Source organism: Lepidochelys olivacea (assembly GCF_965140295.1).
Source record: "Lepidochelys olivacea isolate rLepOli2 genome assembly, chromosome: 14".
Lineage (NCBI taxonomy): Eukaryota > Metazoa > Chordata > Testudines > Cheloniidae > Lepidochelys > Lepidochelys olivacea.
The window spans coordinates 20,204,161-20,227,534 of record NC_140424.1 but is presented as its reverse complement, the minus strand read 5'-3'; the positions used below and the strand labels follow the sequence as shown (position 1 = coordinate 20,227,534).

General features: G+C 40.6%; 1 protein-coding gene across 5 annotated transcripts in view; it reads left to right on the top strand.

Annotated features, from left to right (window-relative positions):
- The window catches only part of B3GNTL1 (UDP-GlcNAc:betaGal beta-1,3-N-acetylglucosaminyltransferase like 1), a 301,690-nt gene that overhangs the window by 10,613 nt on the left and 267,703 nt on the right, over positions 1-23,374 (top strand). For 3 of the 5 annotated variants that reach the window (XR_014713947.1, XM_084646629.1, XM_084646630.1), the window contains exon 4: positions 6,752-6,816. Coding sequence is in view for 2 of the 5 variants with exons in the window: in XM_084646629.1 (XP_084502755.1) it covers positions 6,752-6,816 (65 nt within the window). In the remaining 3 variants the exon portion in view is untranslated. Of the gene's footprint in view, positions 1-6,355; positions 6,606-6,751; positions 6,817-23,374 lie in introns of those variants that run through there. The other 2 variants (XM_084646631.1, XM_084646632.1) reach the window with 2 other exon arrangements.

Below are 23,374 nucleotides of genomic sequence, written 5' to 3'. Positions count from 1 at the left end.
CCCAGGATACATCACAGTTGGAAATTAAAAGACTGTAGCTTTATTTACCACAGACTGATGTTGTACAGTGTTTTTAATAGAGCATTTACCCCAGTAGTGAAGTACTCAGTAGATATATAATTCATTCCTTTTGTATGTGGGCAGCCTTCTAGGTCTGCAGTCAACATCCAACTCTGTTGAGTTGGTAAAAATTGCCATTGGTTATTTGCATGGTAAACAGTAATGCCTTCCTCCCCCATTAATATAATTCTTAATTGGGTTTTCTTCCCTTTCCATTCTCATGTGTGATGAGTTAGCCACACTACTCTCCAAAGATACTTGGTGACAAAACAAACTAGAGTTTTTAAAACATCCCTATTTCATTGCATCTGTATACTCTATGAGCTTTGCAATTTGTGTGTTCTGTTTGAAGAGATCCAGATACTGCTTAAGAAAGAAGCAAAGTAATCCCATCTAATTATGCTGTATTTAAATGTAAACCTTAACCACATCACCTGCAGATGTATCGCTCAGCCCTTCCATCATTGTAGAATGAGACATTGATCCCTGCAATGCAGCTCACATCATTGTTACTCTTCTTGTCTTCCCCTCTCACCTCTCTGTCTATTCCCTCTTCTGTGCTCCACCCAGCTATGTATAACTTTGCTCCATCCACCTCCATGTATAACTGTGCTCATGCTGTTCTCACACTGGCAGTTCACTTCTCTTTCTGATCTCTTCTTCAGTCTGAGCAGAGAACAAAGTGGAAGACTGGTCAGAAGAGCAGGGAGGAGGATGGTGTGCTGATAGTCTCTGTAGGAGCTGTATAGGCAACAGCCGTGGATGGATAGGGGGCTGGGGACAGAAAATTGACCTTAAACAAATGTCCTGTAATATACCAGTAATTTGAGAGGCATAATTTTGGAACATCTTGAAACAATACTCTGGGTCAGTTTCTACTTTCTTTGATGAAGCAACCTGTTTGCAGCCCAAAAGAAACCTGTACTCATTCTAGGTGATACAGTCCCATTCAAGAAACGCCTAATTTTATTTCAGGTAATTTTTAATTTCCTCTTCACAAACATTTCCAGACAATTTTGGTGTCAATATATGGAAATAAATAAAATTTTGTTTGTGCACTGAATTAATCTGTGAATGACAAAAGCTCCTCTAGTTTTAGCAAACAAAACGTAATCAAAAGGCGTGTTCATGTACATCCCATTAAATAATAATAAAACAAAATACACTTGGTTTTAAAAAACAGATTATTATGTAGGAGTCAATGTGAGATCACTCTTCATATAAGGACCTCTTTTGCTTGAGAGGTTGTTACATTTGGGGAGCCAGGGTAGTTTGAAATCTTTATTATGCTTTTGTCTTCAGTGATTTATTTTGGTATGTTTGAGAGTAATTACAACTGGAAGGAATATTTCCTGTGAAAGAAGCCCCAACACAGAAACAATGTGGCAGTCGGTATTCAAGTCTTGGACTATTTATATGGGATTAAAATTCATTTCTGATTCTTTTCAATCATGTAAAAGAAAGCGGGGGGGGGGGGGGAACTAAAAAAGAAAGGGTCACTGGCTTTAAAAAAAAATCCTTTTTCTTTCCAAGAGCAAGGAATGTTAATATCTCACTGAGGCTTAAGTTTTTACTGTTGTGACCATAGTAACAGGCTCTTTTCACCAAGTAAGCAGGCCTTACAAAAGAGAGTTCTGGCACAAACATTTGATTTTCTTCAGTACAGTAATATTGAAGCAAATTCTTTGCTTATGCCAAACACAGGATTCATTGTGAGAAACCAATTTTCAATATCTAGTTTCCCCAGGGAGTTAAATCTCTTCTTAAATCACAAAATTAACATACCTTTTTTATTCTTAAGACACTGTTGTTATAAGTAACTGTTTAATAAAATTCCAGACATGTGTTTTAATCTAGAAAAAATATTTTATACCTTTTTTGACATAACATTTTATACTTCAAATTTTCCCCCCTAAAATATTTGATTTAAAAGCAGTATCTTAAAGATTTTGGAAAGTTCCTTATCTATGAATCTTTTAACTTTCATCTTGAAGTTGAGTCACCTTGCCTTTTTTTTCCTTGATCACTGCTTCCTTGGACTTCATTCATTTTACAGTGATGACTGTTGAAATATCATGTTAATAGTGAGTGAAATATGTATATAGGCTTAGTTACAGCTGATCCTGGTAGAATAGGTATTGATCCAGTGCAGGGATTACAAGTGCAAGGTCAACTCCATCCTTCTCTTTTTCCCTTTCCCTTAGGAGGCAACTGTTCAAAACTATGGATTCTCCTGTTTGGCATGTCCAGACTTGCTAATTTGCTTTAGCTGTTTCTTACTGAAGCTGTGGATGCCAGAAATTCAACTCTAGTCTTGTGAGAGCTGTTGAATTTACCAACTCGTTTTGTCGTATGAGTTACTATTACATATAAAAGGTATTAAAAACAACTAATTTAGGTGTAACCTTGAGTGCTACTGTGCTGTTGGTGGTTGGGCCAAAGTGCTCCCAGGAGTTAGTGGAAAATGCAGACAGGAAATGATCTCTTCGCTTTGAATTCTCAGGAAGAATGATGAAGGACCTATCTGTACTGTACTATAACTGACTCATGGAAGTCAGTTACAGTACAGTACAGATGTTATAGTACAGTACAGTCAGAGTGCAACAGTTGTTCCTTGATTTACTTTCCGTATGAATCTGTCTGTATTACTAGTTCAGAGCTCTAGCCTGGTTAGGGATCATGCTGAAGGTCCCATAGAAAGTAATTTCTGTAAATATGGATCAAGGATCTTTTAGAATTAGATGAGGTATTATCCTTAAAGATACTCTGTATCTGTGCTTCACTTTAAAGCTTCTCCACCCTTGCCATTACTGTCTACCTGCTGTAGATTTAAAGATATACTACACATATCTTCTAGACTATACAGTGGAATAATCTAGTAACCTGGTCAGGTGACAACCATCTTGTAACAAGGTTCCTGACTTAGCTGCACTTGTGGCATAGTCGGGGCCTAAATTACAGGTATAGTATTAAATAGGACTCGAAAGGTTTTTCAGATTAAATTAGGTGCCCTTGTGCTTGCCTCGTGCAGAACAATCTGTAGAAGGAGGAAAAGTACAGGTACCAGGCTGTTAACTTAGGCCTTATCTACACTGGAAAGTCACACCAGTTTAATTGAATTGGTTAAAATCACTCTTTAAATTAACCAGTGCAGCTTTCTCATGTAGACAACATCTTAGATGTTAACTCCTGGAGTTGTGACCACATTTAGCCCGTTGGGGAAAGGGTTTGTAAATGCTCAGAGAAAGGCATGCAACTCTGAAACCCTATGGACTCTAATCATGTATGGAAGATGCAGTGCTATTCTTGTATCTTTCAGGGCATGCATGTTAAGCACTCCTGTGCTGTTCCTTGTCCTTTGTCTTCCACTTAAGAGAGAATGCACTGAAAAGCCATGCTGTCCTTTTTTCTTCTGCCTTTTCTTTTCTAGGGGATGGTAGAATTGGTGGAGGGGGGTTAAGGATGATTACACCAGCTGTTTGGCATTGCTGCTTCTTGGCTTCGCCTCTTTTTTTAAATAGTTTTGCTTATTAGTAGGACTTGTCTTCATGTACAAGTGACTTTTAAATAGATTTAGTTAATCCGGTGCAATAGGCTGGGTGGACACTTTTAATTCAGTTTTAAACAGGCTTATTTTGCTTTAATTTCATTCCATCAGGAATAGATTTAAGCTAAACTGAAATAAGACACTCATAAACAGAAGTAGGAATATCCACACAGGTTTTCAGTGGATTAACTAAACTGCTGAAAGTTTTTGTGTTGACAAGGCCTTAGTAAAAATCATTGTACGCTTTTAGAAACAGCCTGGGTCTCCTCTCTTAGAGCTGCACTGTTAAGGTGGGCACAATGGATCCATGATATCAGCATTATAATTTGACGACACTTTTGTGTGTGTCTGTGTTCCCATGGAGAGGTTTCCATGTAAGCATTCCATATTTATGCTCATTGTAACTGTGTGCCTTTTGATTTGCTCCCTTCAGCACTCCATGTAGCTCTAGATAAAGAGAATAACCAATATTATATTATTTCCTGTTGAGAGAGAGGGGCAGTCTGTCTAAAATAGTCTCTGCCGCACTGGAAAATTTTCTATTTATTACAGAACAGGCAGAGTAGTACTCTGCAGGCTTTTTTCTCTTATGCCTTGCTGCAGTCCTATAAAGGGCCCACACCACAGGCCAAAAAGATTGGCTGGTCTGCAAATTCTTGCCCTTTTGATTTTTTTTGTCTATGATTTACATTAGAATAGCATCTAGAGGGCCCAGATGAGGATTGAGGCCCTGTTGTGTGAAGGTTTGTACAAACACAGTAAAAGTCAGTCCATGGTCTAAAGAACGTGCAGTATTGGTTAATGACAAAAGGCAGATGAAACAATAGGTGGGAATGGGGGAGGGAGGACAATGTAACAATAATACCAGAGTGTTTTAGCATGGACTAGATGTGAATATAGTGTACACTTGACGTAGCTCAGCATTTGCCTAGTTGTGATCAACTGGTGAAATTGCTAAATAAGGGTGATGTGTACATCTGTTCACTAAGGCCTGGATTGAGCCTACCAACCTATTTCATGTAGGCCAGCATAAAATGGTGGTTATATGAGCCATAAAGTGGTGGTGATTTGTACTCATTATTAATTTGCTTCTGGGTTTGAACCAGTATTGTAGATTGACCAGTGTTTTAAACTAGTATGGTGAAAGTCCATTACAGTCCCCATAGGTAGAGAGTACACTATCCATGCTCAATCCTACTTAAGACAAGGAAGATTATGAAAACTGTGGCTATTGAATTTTTTAATTTTTAATGAATACAACTGTAGTTTAAGTTAAAAAAAAAAAAAAAACCCTGAGCATTTTTTTAACCCTTTACTGAAGAATCTAAAGAGAAGAGCACCAACATTTACACTAGTTAGGAAAAAATAAGTGTTATCTTTTTCTTCAGAGCATAAGATGATCACCAGTTGGAGTTAGTAAGAAATGTTCCTCATGATATGCTACCGTATATGCCTTCTTCTTAAGCATCTGCCATTGGCTGTTGTTGGAGGAAGATTACTGGCCTAGACAGATTAATAATCTTTTCCAGTGTGTCAATTTTTATTGTTTAAGGGTAAAGACCTCTAGAGCAGAGGTTCTCAACCAGGGATCTGGGACCCACTGGGGGTGTGGGGGGACTGTGAGCAGGTTTCAGGGGTTCCACCAAAATAAACCAGAGAGCAGGTCCAGCGTTAGACTCACTGGGGCCCAGGGCACAAAGCCCAAACCCGAGCAACTTAGCTTTGCGAGGCTTCCTGTGGTGTGAGGCCCTGGACAATTGCTCTGCTTGCTACCCCTAACACTGGCCCTGGCTGTTAATCTACTGAAAAACAGTTGTTGTGGCACTAGTGGGCCATGGAATTTTTATAGCATGTTAGGGGACCTCAGAAGGAAAAAGGTTGAGAACCCCTTTTCTAGAGCAGAGTGTACATAGGCAAAAAGGGAGCACCCATGTAAAATATGTAGTCCAGTTTGCATCTGAAGCTTTTCATTAAAAACAAATGTTTCTCTGCAGTCCTCTTGGTTTTCAACTTGAATAACAACCCCACACCCCCCCAGAAAATTCAAACCCCTCAAAGAGTCAAATTCCTGGTTGTCTATTTGCTATTCAGAACTGCAAATTACTGTACAGAATATCCTCACCAAATCTGGAGGAAGTCACTTACACCCATAAAGGCAAAGAGTGGAGTGTCAAATATTTTTCTTCCTTTAGTTTCCCTATCCTGGAGAAATATATTTTTACACACATTGGTTGACGGTCGACCATTTGGTCATCTAAACACTATAAAAATGTAATTTACAGGTGGGGAAAAAAAGATTGCCCCACTGTTACTACCTGAGTGCCCGTGGCTTGTAATTATGGAGCTGTATTGTTAGCACTTGTAGAGCTGCCGTCTTTTCCATCAGACTAAAGAGGGACAAAATCTACTTTAAAATGGAATGCTTCTCTAAGCAAAGGAAGCCATTCCAGAAATAGAAGGCCCAGAAGGAGGAGTGTAGGCATGAAGGACTTGGACGAAACCATGGGCTCATTAAAGGTGGAGAGATCAAAATGAGGGGGATTGCATTCAGGAGTTTGTTTTTCATAGATGTTTTGTGCTTTTAAAGAGTAAAGTTGTGTGTGTTTAAGAAATTCCTTTGCTTTGCTTTTTGTCTCCTCCCTTTATGCCCTTAGAGGGATTAACTAGAAACCTGAGCACTCACTGCCAGGTGGTCTCAAGGGGAATGCATTCAAGCAATTGGGGGCTTGGGTGGGCTGAGAGCTGAGCCCAGGCTTCCAGTGTCTAGGTGACCAGACTGCAGGATCCCACTGCTCAAGAATGATTTCAGACATGGGGCCTGTGCCTAGAGAGTGCACCTGAAGGACCCAGAGCCAGGAACAGTGATCAATCACTTCCCAGACCCAGAGATCTTAGCAGCATGTGAGATGCAGTGTTTGGATCACATCACAACAGACTGGTGTTGTTGAGAGCAGGACTGGACCAGGTAGCCACAATACTTCAAAGATTTCTGTTTAAGGCATGTAAAACAAAACATTTTTCATGATAACGTAGATCTCCACTTGTGTGTCTCATTTAATCTTGACTACAGTATAAGTTAAAAAATGTTGCGATAAAAATAATTCTAAAGTTATGTGAAACATTATCTCTTTACTTTCTCTTTAGTTGGCTTTGCTAAAAACCAAGCAGTAATACAGAGTTCAGGGACCTACCTCTGCTTTCTGGATTCTGTAAGTTAACTCTTTATATTTTATTTAGTTTTGTCAACAAAACACTTAGATTGTTTTTAATATGGTGGTTGATTTTTCTTAAGTCAAGTTGTTTAAACGTGTTTCACACATGTTAAGTACTAATTCCAACTTTGTATTAATCTTTCAACCTTGTATATAGCTGCAGACTTTTTTACCTTCTGCTCTGATCCCATTTGACTGACAAGCTGCTGTAAACAAGGCTGAGTCAGCTCAATATTTAGGCATTCTGCAGGAGAGATGGTATTGATGATTCAATAAGACTGAATTTGAGTTGGAACTGAACCAGGCCTTTGTGTAGTGATGGGGCACTATGCTGCTGCCGGAAGTCCAGTTTTTTGGATACAGTGTAAAATCAAATTCCTGATTGCTTGTGGTCTTTATAAAAAGTGTCATGAGATCTTTTAAGAATGGAGATGTTAATGCTAGAGTCCTGGCTAGATTTTTAACTCAAGTGATCGCATTCTGATTCTATAAATTCCTCTTGCAATATCAATTGGATACAGTATTTTTTAAAAATGTCCTATATTGATCTCTTGATGCTAAACATTATTAAACAGCTGATATGTTTTACATTTGTTCATGGTCCAAGGAGTCTGCCAGTGATTTCTTCTCTCTGCCTTCCCATTCAAGAACAAATTGTGGAATATGTTTTGCTGGCAGTTTCCTGCTTGACTAGTTGAAATATTGCTAATGCCATTTAGTACTGTATTTAGTGACATAGTTACATGTTGCCTTTTTAATTTAATTGCATTATATTAAGGTTTTTCTAATTTCCTACCTAAATAGATTTTTTTTTTTTAAAGGAGTTTGGTACTTGAGAAACGTTGTGGAAAGTGACTTTTCAGAATGTGCATGTGAAATACCACACATACAGTCCAGAGGTGACAGTTTGAGCATTCGGAGTTGTAGATCTTATATGAATCCTTGGGTGTTTGGAGATCTCACTTCATTCACATAGCACAAACTTATTCATTTCATTAGCTTGTACCCAAGTACAGTGCAAAAGTGTGTTTACCAGGTCTCAGTGTTAGTTTCCTAACCATTTCATTCGGAAGCAAATGTTAAAAAAGTAAGTCTGAGGAGATAAGTTCAGTGTTCTAGATTTTGTTCGCTTACAAAACATCGTGTTTTAAGCAGGTTATAGGTGTTTCATGTAAATTGTGCCTATGAAGTGAGTGACTAAGGCCTTCATTCTGCATGATTGCAGTCAATGGGCGTTTTCCAATTGATTTTTGTGGGCTTATGATCAGGCTCCATTTGTATGAATATGGGCAGGTTCAATGCAAACTGCCCCAGGCATAACCAAATCTTACCCATCTTAACTCCTGTGAGTAGTTCCATGAATTTGAGTCCTACTGATTTTTGGGGTTCAATGGCACTACTTGCATGAGTAAAGCAAGCAAGATGTGACCCAAAGTCAGTTGTTATTTGCAAACCCCTAGGTATCCCAGCCTTAGACAATTGCTCCACAATGTGTAGCGTGGTTAAATGCTGGGGATTTAGGATGAAACCACCGCACCAATTTTTCTTGTGAGCTTAGCCAGCAAAATCCCATGTCTCCAGAAGTAAAAAGTCTGTTGCACCATGTAGCACAATGTCACATCTCTGCAAAATACATATATATATATATATATATATATATATATATATATATATATATATGATTCATTGTGGTAAATATCAGAGGGGATTATTCTGTCTCTTCCAGTACAGACAAATTTAGTTTTAAATCAGGCGATTATAAATCAGAGCATTACTTATATTTTTTATTTGACATTGAAGAGGAGAGAAACTGTGTGTGTAAATCTCTTTTAAATGTTTGAATTCTTATTTACATGTATATGTCATGTACCTTTACACTGCTGCATAATTTCCCTTCACTAGTTAACTCTAGAGGGTAAAGTAATCTGTAGCAATCATTCACAAATATTAAGGCTGAATAATATTTTTTTTCTCCCAGATGTTCTAATGGATGGTTCGGATTTGGTGGAAGATTAATTTTGAAATGAATATGTGCTGTATACATTTAGGACCATTGGAAGTGGTTCCAAACAAAACTTTTATTGTCCAAGCTTGAAAAATAATTGAAAATAGGTAGAGAATATTGGTTCTCTGTTTAATTTCTACATATTCACACTAACAACTAGATGTTTCAAAGGTAAAATCATTCTGAGCTAGCAAAACTCAAGTCCCTGTATACTAGAAGTTATACATCAAATGTGTTATTAAAGATAATGTTCTGCTATTTTTCTTTGTGGCTGCTGTTGTTGGCTAAAAAACATTAATATAGAGGGGATAAAATAATTGCAGAAACTGCTACAAAACTAGGAATTCATCAGTATTCTATCTGACAGTAGCTACTAGATACTATGTGGTAATAACCCAAACACAGATGTTTCCAGCTGTGTGACTGAGCTGTCTGTGTCTGCTTCCATATGCCCCCTCACTTCTTAGGTTCAGTTCACCAGCCCAGTATCAAGTTATTTAGAAAAGAATGTTGATATCAGGCATATGGAATGTGCTGCATTATTGCCAAGAAATTGATTTTCAGTTTTGCATTCATAGTTGCAAGTTCTGGGTTACTACAGAGCAGGTTACATAATTTATTATGCATTTGGTGTATGTGAGGAGAGAATGTGTTGCTTTTTAGACTTCTTGCTTGTGTATCTTTGAGGAAGTATTGACTCCAGAGAGAACTGTTTACTTGCTATCTCAGCTGAAGTCAAGCTGCTTATATCTCAAAGCACGAGTAGCTTTATGATGACAGCAAATTGGGAAGAAAGCAAACAAAAGAGGACACAAGGCTCAAAATTTTCAGAAATTGGTCAGCCCATTCTTGTGTTAAGTGCTGGTGGTTTGACTAAAAGCTAATATGTTTTTGTTTTCTGCTATAACCATTGTTCTTCTTCGAGTGCTTGCTCATGTCGATTCCAAGTAGGTGTGTGCGCACTGCGGGCAGTTTCCGGAAGGTTTTTCCCCTAGCGGTATCTGTCCAGTTGGTCCAGGTGCACCCTGGCGTCATGCCGTCATGGCGCCATGTATATAGTCTTGCCAACCCCCTGCCTCTTCAGTTCCTTCTTACTGCCTGTGACAGTTAGCCAGAACGTCATTTCTCTCTTGCTTCTGCAAGGCTTTCCCTAGTGGTTTTCTTGTAGTTACCTGTAAATAGTTAAAATAGTTAGTTTCTTATTTAGTCTTAGTGCACCCAGCGTATCAACATCAGTGTGGCATGCACCAGCATCTATGAGGGAGACCTCGGCATTGAGAAGGGACTCTAGCTCCAGAGACTCTCGGTACCAACAGGATTCTCTGATACAGAGGGGCTCCACCCACGGCTCAGTCAGGCACCGCTCCCAGTCTCCAGTACCCCATAAGAAACAGAAGAAGTTGGAGAGGGAGCACTTGTCCACGCCAACGTCGGGGCGAAAGGCCCTGAGTGCATTGTGACCCATGCAGGGCCACTCAGACACTGCACTTACGTGTCCAGAAGGAGCGGACACAGATCGGAGTAGAGGCACACAAGAATGGATCAGCAATTCCATAATGTGCCCTGGCCTGCGCAGTGGCAGTTACTGGTGCAGTGGCCTTTTTGGACTTCATGGACATTCCATCAAGCCCCAGGGTCTCATTCCAGGAGGTCTCAGTCAGTGATCTCTGAGAGCCGTGCACCTCCTCCGCTTCCCTTGGTGTAGAACCAACCGCACGGCACTGAACTAGCCACCTTACCAGAGGAGCCAGCACCGTGAGACCCACTTGGTGTGGAAGGTCAGGAGCAAGAACCTGTTCCCATACTGGCCTCATCATCCTCGTCACCAGATGAAGCTGTAGCAGGATCTCTCCAGCCCCTGCACTCGAGGAGAGTAGTGTTCTCCAATTGCTTTTGAGGAGAGTGGCCCAGAACCTGGTACTCCAGGTCGAAGAAGTCACCGAGTCCTCGGACCCCATAGTGGACATCCTGACTTCACTGGGCTTGTCCTGTATTGCTCTGCCACTAACTCAATGATTCAGGACACCACAAAGTCTCACAGGCAGACCCCTGCCTTGCTGTCCCTGACGGCAAAGAGGACTGAGAGGAAATATTTTGTCCCCTCTAAAGGGTTTGAATTAGAGCTGTCAAGCAATTAAAAAAATTAATCGCGAATCATGTGATTAATCGCACTGTTAAACAATAATAGAGTACCATTTATTTAAATATTTTTGGATGTTTTCTATATTTTCAAATATATTAATTTCATTTACAACACAAAATACGAAGTGTACAGTGCTCGCTTTATATTTTTTATTACAAATATTAGCACTGTAAAAACAAAAGAAATATTATTTTTCAATTCACCTAATACAAGTACAGTAGTGCAGTCTCTTTATCATAAAAGTTGAACTTACAAATGTACAATTATGTACAAAAAAGCCCTGCATTCAAAAATAAAACAATGGATTTCAAACCACCAGGCGATCCTCAGCAGATATAGCTTCAATTCGTGGGGAGCTATATCAAAGTTTGAGCTACTGCCATCAGAATCTAGGGCAGAATTCTCCACCTTGGTGGAGGAGGGGAAGCTAGTGGCACGGGCCACACTGCAGGCAGCCCTGGACGTTGCCCTTTCAGCCGTTTAGACCATGTGTTCGGCCGTGGCCATGAGAAGGAGCTCTTGTCTGCAGGCCTCAGGACTCCCAAATGAGGTCCAGCAGTCGACTCAGGATCTCCCATTCGAAGGCTCCTCCCTCTTTTTTCTGAAAAGACAGACTCACGGCTACATCACCTTAAGGACTCAAGGGCCACCCTCAAGTCCCTTGGCATGCATACCCTGGCATTGCAGCGAAGGCATTTTAAGCCCTAGCCCCTGCCACATGGTTTACCGTTCCCTGCCAATGCACTAGGACCACCTACTTGGCTAAGTGGAGTACTTCTCCCATGCACTCATCAGTACCCTTTATCTTGGACTATCTGTTGAACCTGAAGCAACAGTGTCTGTCAGTGTCATCAATAAAGGTTCAACTGGCTGCCAGTTCTGCTTTTCAGCCAGGGGTTGCAGGCTGATCAGCCTTCCCTAACACAATGATTGGCCGCTTTTTAAAGGACTGGACAGAGTATATCCTCAAATTCAACAACCAATCCCTGCATGGGACCTTAACTTGGTGTTTTCAAGACTGATGGGGGCCTCCCTTTCGAGAACCTAGCAACATATTTGCTACTCTGCCTGTTGTGGAAAGTAGCGTTCTTGGTGGCGATAACCTCAGCTAGGACAGGGTCCAAGTTTAAGGCCCTAACATTCAAACCTCTATACACTATCTTCTCTATGGACAAGGTTCAGCTTTGACCTCACCCAGTCTTTCTTTCCAAAGGTTGCCTCTCAGTCTCGTGCCAATCATGACCTTTTTCTCCCAGTTTTTTACCCTAAGCCACACGCTAACAGCTGGGAACAAAAGCTCCGTGCTCTGGACGTTTGGCAATCATTGGCTTTTGGTATCGAACAGATGAAGGCTTTTTGAAAATTGAGCCAGTTTTTTGTTGCAGTAGCAGATAGGATGAAGGGCCTCCTAGTGCCTTCTCAAAGAATCTCCTGGTGGATTGCTTCCTGTGTTCGAACATGCTATGACCTAGCAAAGGTATCAGCCCCTGCACTGACAGCGCACTCCGCAAGGGCGCAAGCGTCCTCAGTGGCATTCCTGGCCCAGATCCCAACACAGGAGTTCTGCAGGCCGCAATGTGGTTGTCAGTCCACACCTTCACCTCACACTACGCCATCATACAACAGGCCAGGGATTTGGCAGAGCTGCATTTGGCAGAGCGGTATTATATTCTGCGAATCAATGAACTCCGATCCCTCCTCCTAGGAAATGCTAGGGAGTCACCTACTTGGAATTGACATGAGCAAGCACTTGAAAAAGAAAAAATGGTTACCTACCTTTTCGTAACTGTTGTTCTTTGAGATGTGTTGCTCATGTCCGTTCCAAGACCCACCCACCTACCCCTCTGTCAGAGCCAGCTGACAAGAAGGAACTGAAGAGTTGGTGGTTCAGCAGGGCCCTCTGTGCAGCGCCATGATGACGGGACTCCAGAAGGAATATGAGTGTGTTCAGTTATGAACTACAGTTACTGATTACTCAACCCCTCATACTCTGTAACATATACTATACAATCAGACTTATTTTAAACACCATTGAAAAGCTTTGTGCCAGCTACGTTGTGGTACACGATTTTTGTTTTATGTATGCTTGTTTCTTGACCAATTCAAAGACAATATTGCGTTTACTGCCAGAATGCTGCTGCTCACTAACAATTCAAAGTGATATTATCAGGAAAGGATGTTAAGTTTATTTACCGTACATGAGGAGAAAGCTCAGGAATTAATGTTCCTTTATTTGAATTGGTGGCTGCTGATCTTTTCCTCTTCAGTTGCCTATGATGCAAAACTGAGCATATGGCTGCATATGTTTGTTGACTAACTAGAAGTAAAGGGTCAATACTAGCTACAGTACTATTAGAGAGAGTGTGTTTGGGGATTTCCTCCAAAGCTCTCCATTCCCATTCTCCATCCACTGTATTGTAATTTCAATTATTTTGGTAATTTTTTAAAACCAGTGTGATTATATTGTGTTGTTTTGACAAATAAAATATGCAAAATTTTGCAGAATTTTAAAATATTGTGTGCAGAATTTTTACATTTTTGGTGCAGAATTCCCCCAGTAGTAAGTATTTTTGCTCTGTCAAATCAGTACTCTAAAGCTTAGGTAAAGAAGCAATGATCAGACTTTCTATTGTAGATTCATTTATTTTGTGGGGTTTGTAATCTATTTACTCTCTATCCACCCAAAAAAAAAAAAATCTTTGACATGTGCTAAGGCAAGCTACATTTCAAAATAGACAGAAGACAAGGTGGAAGCAATTTTAATCCCCGTTACCTGTGCAGCGATATGGAGTGAGCTGTACACTGTTGCCACTACTCATAAGCATTAAAAAAGAAAGAAAGAAAGAAAGGTCAGTTGAGGGCACATTATGAGTTCAATGATCTATAAAAGAATAAAATTTTTACTAAAACTTTTCAAATGTTTTTAAAATTTGAATACTTTCATTTAGTATGTAAGAGGTTTAGCATATAATTTAAAACAATAAAAAAAGCAAACATTTAGTTCAAGTATTTAAAATACTTTCTAATAACTCGTAGGTTTATAGATGTTTTTCAGTGCCTATATGAAGTTCAGTTTATTTTTAAGTACATACTGTGAGGAGGGTTTGATTGATTTTCCTATATGCTAATTAGGCAAATTCAAACCTTATCCCCAAATACTAAAATAAATGTAGGAGGCAAAACATAAAATACGTTAATTAAACAAGTGAAAGTAGTGGAATTTGTAGGTGACTATTTTAGCATTAACCTTTGGTTTCATTCTTAATTTAGCACTTAAAATGGAATTGTTCCTTCTGTTTTGTAATACAAGGTCAATCTTAATGAAGAATATATTTTACATGTTGAATTGCTATGTTCAGTCAAAACGTGGAGAAAAATTAAATTTTCAGGCAAATTCTTCAGGAGGTTAGCACTCTGTAGTTTAGTGTAGTCCAGGCAGATTATGTATAGATGTGGCTAAGAAATGCTTGTCATTTTGAATTTGTCCAGACTGATTTAAGAAACAAATACTTAAACAGAGACAACTTTAAATAATGTCCTGAAGTTCAGATTTTTTCTTCTGAAGTTTTTTTTTTCCCACCAACCAGTGAAATCAAAACAAATAATTTGCTCAGTTAGCAATGTTTGTTTTGTTTTTAAGTGCAGTGTCTTGCTGTAAGGAAAACAGTTATCTGCTATAACTGGCTTTGGATATTTAGCAGCATCTGCAATTGTTCCAAGTGTAAGAACTTGTGGAACTTGACTGAAGCAAGCCAACCCTCTGTGGAAGGGATATAGCAGATATGAGCATGAGCAGGCAGAGTGCCTGTCTGTCTGAAAGGTGATGGAGCTCAAGGCCCCCCAAAGGCAGAAACACATCTGGGCTTGTTTAGAAATCCCTGTTGGCTCTTCATGTGGAATAAAGACCTTTTCATTCCCCCATCTTTCAGCAAATTGCTTCTCTGCTTAAAATGGACTATGGAGAACAGAAAGCATGTTTGTAATCAACAACATTTGTATAAATTCTGGGTTATTTTGAGCACCTATCAAAGGATTCTATTTTTGGTTTGGTGCCTTGCTTATTGCTACTTAAATAGTTATTTAACAGCATTTACATTTTATATACCTATATATATTTACATTTACAATAAACCACATATTATCTGACATCTTTTCATTGAATTTGTCGGTAAGTTTGTTATGTGATTATTTTTAATAATAATTTCAGATATTTATGTGAGATTTTTATTAACTTGTAGCAACCGTTTTGTGAATATGTAATAAATCGAGGTGTACACTATTGACATAATAATTGAAACTGCAATGTCCCTCAGGGATGGAAACTATCCTTTTTCTATTGTTTCCATTTTATTTGTTAGGAAGCATTGTATAAATACTTTCCTTTTAGCAGGGAAAATTAATTTGTGAACTTTTTTCTAAAGGGTATGAAAAGCACTATTAGAATGTTATGACTAATAGCTTACATTAGTAATATACATTTCATCCCAAAAGATTCCATGGTGCCTGCAAATTGTAGTCATTTAACTGAAATGCAGACACATTCAAGTAAAATGGGGCAGTTGGTTAACAGCACCTAAGAGCTTTTAGGACAGGAAGTCAGGAATTCCAATCTGGTTGAAAGTGCAGGGAATATTTAAGTGGGTAGAATCTTAATACTAACTTTGACTATGACACTAGTTCCATTTGGGAAAAAAATGGCTTGAGATGCTTAATAGCCACCGGTGAAATTGATGGATTTGATTGATCACAATGAGCATCACATTTCGCTTTGCTGAAGTAAAATATGACTGTGAGATTTTTCTCATAGTTAATCTACTTCTTGTGAGCCCTTACTGTTTTGAATCCGTAACATGTTCCAAGGACTAATTTAATTGTTTACTGTGATCTGTGTATCAGTCTATGATCCAGTCCATAGCAATGAGGAGAATTTTGCAGTGCTCCTAGAGGTATGGAGAGTCACAATCTCTCTCCAAGACTCCCCATGACTCTTTGACATGCTGGCTTTACTATACTGCCAGGTGCAGTGGGGAGGTAGGGTTAAGGCCCCACTCCACGCATTCCTTGCCTCCTTCTGCCCATCTGCACAAGGGAGGCATGTGCAACTGCATAGTCTGCTTCATGTTGCACTCAGGAGGTGGTGGTACAATGCGCTGGTGCAAGGAAGTAAAGGGTGCTTCTATAGCCTCATAACTCCCTTGCACTCCTGCACGGGAAGGGCCACAATCTGGGCCAGTATCAGTGGAGAGCAGGTGAGAGGAATACAGTGACGTGAGTATGGAATGTAAACACATATTTGGAAAGTGCAGTGAAACTTGTAGCAACCTATTGTCCTGGAGAGGATGAAGGTGCTTCTTGTCCACTGTTGAATTAGTTTGATGTGCACACGTCAATTTAAAATCTTCTGGCATAATCATATAACCTAGGTTAAAACTGTTGTTGAAAAACAGTATTCAGTGGCAGCTCCAGAGGGGTAGCCTTGAAACTAGTTATCCTGTCAGCGATTAGAACTGAATCACTTAGAGTATTGCATATAATTCAGGGTACCTCAGAACTGAAAAATGTCAACAAATTGGAGGGAATTCAGAAAAATATGCAATTGAAGGGGCTACAGCACGGGTGGGCAAACTTTTTGGCCTGAGGGCCTCATCTGGGTGGGGAAATTCCATGCAGGGCTGGGGCAGGGGGTTGGGGTGCAGGAGGGAGTGCGGGGTGTGGGAGGGAGTGTGGAGTGCAGGAAGGGGCTCAGGGCAGGGGGTTGGGGTGCAGAAGGAATTTGGGGTGTGGGCTCCAGTCCGGCGCCACTTACCTTGAGTGGCTCTGGGGTGGCAGCGGTGTGCAGCAGGGTTAAGGCAGGCTTCCTGCCTGCCCTGGCCCAGCACTGCTCTGCTCCCGGAAGTGCCTGGCATCATGTCCTTGTGGCCCGGGGGGGCGGAGAAGGGGGGCAGATGGCTCTGTGCACTGTCCTCGCATGTGGTTACCTCCTCTGAAGCTTCCATTGGCCGTGGTTCCCCATTCCCAGCCTATGGAATTTGTGGACGGCAGTGCCTGCAGGCGAGGGTAGCGTGCGGAACCCTCTGTCCCCCTCATCCCCCCCCAGGGGCCACAGGGACGTGGTGCTGGCCACTTCTGGGAGCAGCACGGGGCCAGAGCAGGCAGGGAGCCAGCCTTAACCCCACAGCACCACGGGGGTGCCAATCCCGGGGGCCGGATCCAGCCCGTGGGCCATAGTTTGCTCACCCCTGGGCTACAGGATTGAGTTCGAAAAGAAAAAATGATAAATGATGGACACAGTAATGTGATTGGAAGGGCATGAAAACCAGTATTTGAAGTTTGAAAACAGTAAGGAGGAAGAGGAATTGTTTGGAGTGATCTAGGGATATAACTAGGAGTAATGGGATAAAACTGAGTAAAGGAAATGTTAAATTGGCTGTAAAGAAAATATTTCTGAAAATGAGGTCTCAGACTGTGGAGTAATCTCTTAAGGGAGTGGTTGAAGCCCCATCACTTAAGTCATTTAAATCTAAACTGGACAAACTGAAATGTACTGTAGAAAACAATTTTGCAGTGGTTGATGGATTTACAAGATGCACTGACGGGTCTTTCCCATCTCTACTTTCAGAGCCTTTGAAAGCAAATTTGGACATGATCACAAGCTCTTGGCTACTTTAGTTGCACGTCTGAGAATCACATAGATATTGTAGTCTAGTGAAACTAAGCTACATTAAATTTTCAGTTGAACTTGGTCTATGAATTAAATCAGAAAAAAATGGTTTACTTTTTTCTGAAAAATTACTCTGGATGCACTTTTTGTTTTTAATTGAAATCTGTTTAGTAATATGGATTGAATAATGTGATTTAGTTCTTAAAATAAAACATTATTTCCAAATTACATTTAAAATTATGTTTCTCAATGTCATTTATAAAATGCCCCCTGAAATATGAAAAAATTAAGGCCTCCCTATTTTGTGATGTGATTTAAATTCGTGATTTTTAAACAAAATGTGCCTAACATAAGAGGAATATTTTCTTTAAAATTTGTTTGTCCAGTCACTGCCTTTTTGTTCCAAATTTTAAACTAAAAATCAAATCAAATCTCGTGTCTGTAGTTATAGAAACCAATCTTAAACAGCACATCTGTTATATTCATTATCTTAATTACTATATATTTTATAGGATTGCCCCATAACAATTCTGTAAATGTACAATAACTATTTTTGCATAAAGATAATCATTAGTATTAGATAACTAGAATTTCCAAAGTTGCTGAAAATTCTCAGAACCTTAGTTTAGTTTCACTATTATAGTGTGTGGTACACAGTGAATGATTTCTGTTGTTTGACTGGATAGTGGAAAAAACTTGAATGCACATGAACTGTAGAATAGTAAGAGAAATCTCATGTTTGTAGTACTTTAGGTATTATTTGGACACCAACTTGTTTTAAAAAAAAATAAAAAGATTGGCACCGACCAACCAAAGCACAAGGCTACCAAAATTGTCCAAAGGTGTTCTTATACGGTTTTATTTTGTACTTCTCACTGCATGTTTTACAAACAAAAGATTGTACACAGTAAATGCCTAAGTGCTGAAGATGAGTAGCTGGGTTAAGTTTCCTTCTCTGTCTGGCCAAATACAGTCAGAAGAGGTGAATATACAGAGATACTGATGGTTCTGGTTTGGGGTTTGGTTTGTGGTTACAAATAGATGTATGTCATGTTGTTCTTTTGCTTTACCTGCTCCATTCTTTTGAACAGGCAAGGTAATGACACATAAAAGCCTCTTGGTCTCGCTGTTTTGTGGTGTAATACTACTTTTCTGTACCTATGTCCTTTTCACAAGAACAGAGCAGGTGGAGGAGAACTGAATTAAAGTGCATCATACATCCCCATGTCTGTGATAGCAAAAAACAAAACAAAACAAAAAACCCTCTTCCATTGGAGTTATTGCCAGGGTCACTTAGCAGAAAAGTTTGTATTTTAACCCTCATTTTCAGCATCAGGAGGGAAGTTTGAAAAAAAGTGGGAGGAGAATTTTAAAATTGGGTTACAGTTTGAATTTGTCTCCCTGGGTAGTACTGCCTCTTTTAAAACAAGCTAACATAGGCACTTTAATTAAGAATGTTGCTGACCTCTGTGGAGGCATAAGACAAAATCTGCAACCTGGTTCCTCTGCCAGTGGGGGGAGAGGCACCTGAATGACCCAGCCTATTGGGTGTGGAACCAGTAATTTCTTGTTCTGCCACTTGTTAAACCATGCTAATACCATATATTTCTGTTGGGTTTGAAGTGATTAGTTGGGATGGACCCATTCTTCTTATGCAAACCATGTATTTATTTTTCAAATATTGGAACTGGAAGGAATATATCAGGTCATGTAGAGGTATGGATTTTCATTTTATTTGTCTCTTGGGTAATGCTCTCGTTGGTACAGATACAAATGCTCAGACTGTTACTACATTCATATGGTTGAAATTTAGCTCATAGCATGTAACATTTGGGTACTTTGGATGGGGTTTTCAAAAGCACTCAGTGTTGGCCTAACTCTGCTCCTTTTGAAGTCAATAGGAATTTTATTATTGACTTCAAGCGGAGCAGAGGTAGGCCACTGTTGAGTTATTTTGAAAATCCAGCTCTGTATCTGTAATTGTGCATTGTTGCAATGTTAATGAATAATTATTGCTACCACGAGGAGTAGTGGAGAATACAGTTAGGATACAGACATGATGTACACCCACTTCATACAACTGATGAGATAGAATTCCCCTGCAGACACTTCTATGTGTGGGTTGAGTGGTCCAATTCTAGCATGGAAATGGGCATGGTGGGGACACAGTGAGAATATTTCACTGACAGAATGGCATGTATGGCGTGACTGGAGACTGTTTAATGGCATAATTGATGATTGTTGCTTTAGCGGAAAATAGAGGACATGAGGGAATCAAGTGAGGCATTAGCCCAACAGAAACTAAGCTGGCTCTTTATATAAACTCTGTGTGTGTGTGTGTGTGTGTGTGTGTGTGAGAGAGAGAGAGTACTGTCATGTCAACAGTGCTAATAAAGTTGCAGCTTATTACCTTTCCACTTACTGCATTTCTGCCATGAAATTGACATTAATTCAGTGCAGTTAGCAATTTAGACTGATGTGTCCCTGCAGTAATAGTGTTAGTTTCAAAAGTAATAATAGCTGAATTATTTATTGGTCCCTCCTTGCTGAATATAACCAGATTATTCATGTAAAGGCACTTGGCAGTTGAACTAATTTCATACCTGCATTTCGAATCCAAAATGTTTTTGGTATTGAAACCAAATCTCACTATGTAGACCTTAGCTGTCAAGTTATCAGTCTGGTTATAAAAGGTTAAATCTAGTCATAGTTGATATATGTGCGCAAGGCCATGCCACGTTTATCTGAATGGTTTTGTCCTTTGGTTTGATTGTGTTTATTTTATTCAGGAAGCCCATTTTTTCTTTGTAATTTGAACGTAAATCAATCAATTTCTGTTAATTATGCTCCCAGAATATTAATTGTGCAGGATCCATATATAAGGAGTCACAAGCACTGAAATTGTTTAGAACAAGAGTATATGTGGAAGGGCTGTGAGAGAGAAAGACAGCACTAACATTCCTTGCTTTTTAGTGGGTTTGTCTCTTACCACTCTTGTTTTCTTTTGTGTTTAACAAGTACTCAGTTAAAAAGCCCTATATAATTCCAATAAGTGGTAGATTTAAAGATTAATATTTTAAAAATGTCTTTTGAAGCCTCTATAAAGTAACATTTTATATTAAGACCCATCTCTCTTCTTGGCATAAAGAATTAAGGTGATGGTTCTTTAGCAGATGAAATGAACAATCTAACTGAAGAGTGAATCCTGTTCTGTCATCCAGATAGTTTGCCTTGTGATTTACCAAGCTTTGTTTCAGGCTTGAGCCTACATTTGTTAATGTGCCTGTTTCCCTTCCTCTCCTCCCCAATTTATATCTTTTTCGTCAGGACAGTAGAGTAAAATTTTACTGGAACACTTGTGCAATAGTGTACCCGGATTCACTGGGATCATGCTATATTAATAACTGTGGACTAGGTGGTAAAAAGAGCTGTCATACTTTTGAAGTATTTATGATCTATGGAGTTTCTAGTCTTCCCTTTTTTTACTCCTGGAGGAATTCTGTGCCAATGCGCTTGCGCAGAATTTATGTCTCCTGCAGATTTCTTTGCTTCCCCACAGAAAAAAGACTTTCTGATGGGGAAGCAAAGGAGAGCCACAAGAGCGGTCATGCGACCCTCCCCAGCAGTTTTGGGTGTCAAGGGCACAGAGGTAAATCACTGTGGGGCATGGCGCAGAACTGGGGAAGACCTGGTTGGTGGCTACTACCCTGCACTGGGATCAGCTGGTAGTCCCAGCTGGGTTGGGGAGGACAGGACTTCCTCTTCCCCTGGACGGCATCTGGGGCCATGTCAGACCCACCCTCAGATTTCTCCCCTGGCTGTAGGAAGCTCTGGAAACTGCCCTTCCCCTCCCTCCCTGTGCTTCCTGCACCCATTGCTCCTCAGCTGCAGCGGGACAGATCACTGTATGAGAAGCTGCTCCCCCATCCACCCAACGCCCATGCATCCAGACCCCCTCACACCCAGACCCTCCCACAGAGCCTCACCGTTCCTGCTTCCAGAACCACACCTGGTGAGCCCCTACTCCCCCTGCACCATCCCAATGAGCCATATGCATCCGGATCCCCACCCTACCGAGCCCCAACCAGCTGTACCTGGATCCCCACCCACTGAGCCCCACACCCCCAGCATCTGGACCCCCCACTGAACTCCCCACACCCAGACACCCCGCTGAGCTCTATCCCCCCACCCGCAGACCCCTCCCTGCTGAGCCCCAACCACCATCAGTTGGACCCCCCCTGCAGAGTCCCATTACTGTTGCACCTAGAACCCCTCAACAAGCCCCTCTGTATCCCTGCACTCAGATCCCCTACTGAGCCACCTGTACCCAGATTGCCCAACACAGAACCCTCTCAACCCACAGCTGGATCCCCCCACACTAAGCCCCTCCTGTCAAGGTTCCTTCCCCACTCTGAACTCTAGGGTACAGATGTGGGGACCTGCATGAAAGACCCCAAAGCTTATTCTTACCAGCTTAGGTTAAAAACTTCCCCAAGGTACAAACTTTGCCTTGTCCTTGAACAGTATGCTGCCACCACCAAGCGTTTTAAACAAAGAACAGGGAAAGAGACCACTTCGAGACGTCTTCCCCCAAAATGTCCACCCAAGCCCTACACCCCCTTTCCTGGGGAAGGCTTGACGATAATCTCCTGACCAATTGGTGCAGGTGAACACAGACCCAAGCACTTGGATCTTAAGAACAATGAAAAATCAATCAGGTTCTTAAAAGAAGAATTTTAATTAAAGAAAAGGTAAAAGAATCACCTCTGTAAAATCAGGATGGTAAATACCTTACAGGATAATCAGATTCAAAACCTACAGAATCCCTCTAGGCAAAACCTTAAGTTACAAAAAGACACAAAAACCGGAATATACATTTCCTCCAGCACAGCTTATTTTACAAGCCATTAAACAAAGGAATATCTAACACATTTTCTAGCTAGATTACTTACTAACTTTACAGGAGTTGTAAGGCTTGCATTCCTGATCTGTTACTGGCAAAAGCATCGCACAGACAGTCCAAACCCTTTGTTCCCCCCCCTCCAGATTTGAAAGAATCTTGCCCCCTCATTGGCCATTTTGGGTCAGGTGCCAGTGGGGTTACCTTAGCTTCTTAACCGTTTACAGGGGAAAGGATTTTGCCTCTGGCCAGGAGGGATTTTATAGCACTGTATACAGAAAGGTTGTTACCCTTTCCTTTATATTTATGGCACATCCACACTTGGATCCTGCCTTGATGAGCCTGCCTGTGCACACCTGGTGCATCTGGCATAGAGGGCCAGGGCCCTGGGGTGTTTTGGGGCAGGCCTGGTCCTTGTGCTGTGTCAGGGTTGGGTGCAGCCTCACCACTGAGTCCGTGTCCCGGGGGAAATCTGCACAGTGATCTCCCACCTCCGTGCAGCCAGTGACCTGTGCTACCCAGTGCCACACTACAGCCTCCACATTTATTTGACAAATAAAATTTGCAGACTTTGACAGAATTTTAAAATATTGCGTGCAGAATTTTTATTTTTTTGGTGCGGAATGCCCTCAGGAGTATATTTTGTACCACTTGGACTGCACTTGATGAGTAAGACCTTTTCCCCCAGTGTCTTTGCAAATCAGTCATGTTTCCTACATTATTGTAAAATGTTGCCTAATGACTAGATACAAGAAATACTTGTGACTATATATCTTATATTTTTTGGAAACTTGTGTTCATGTGATAAGAAACCGCTTCTGTGATTATTTCATTAGTTTATCTTTA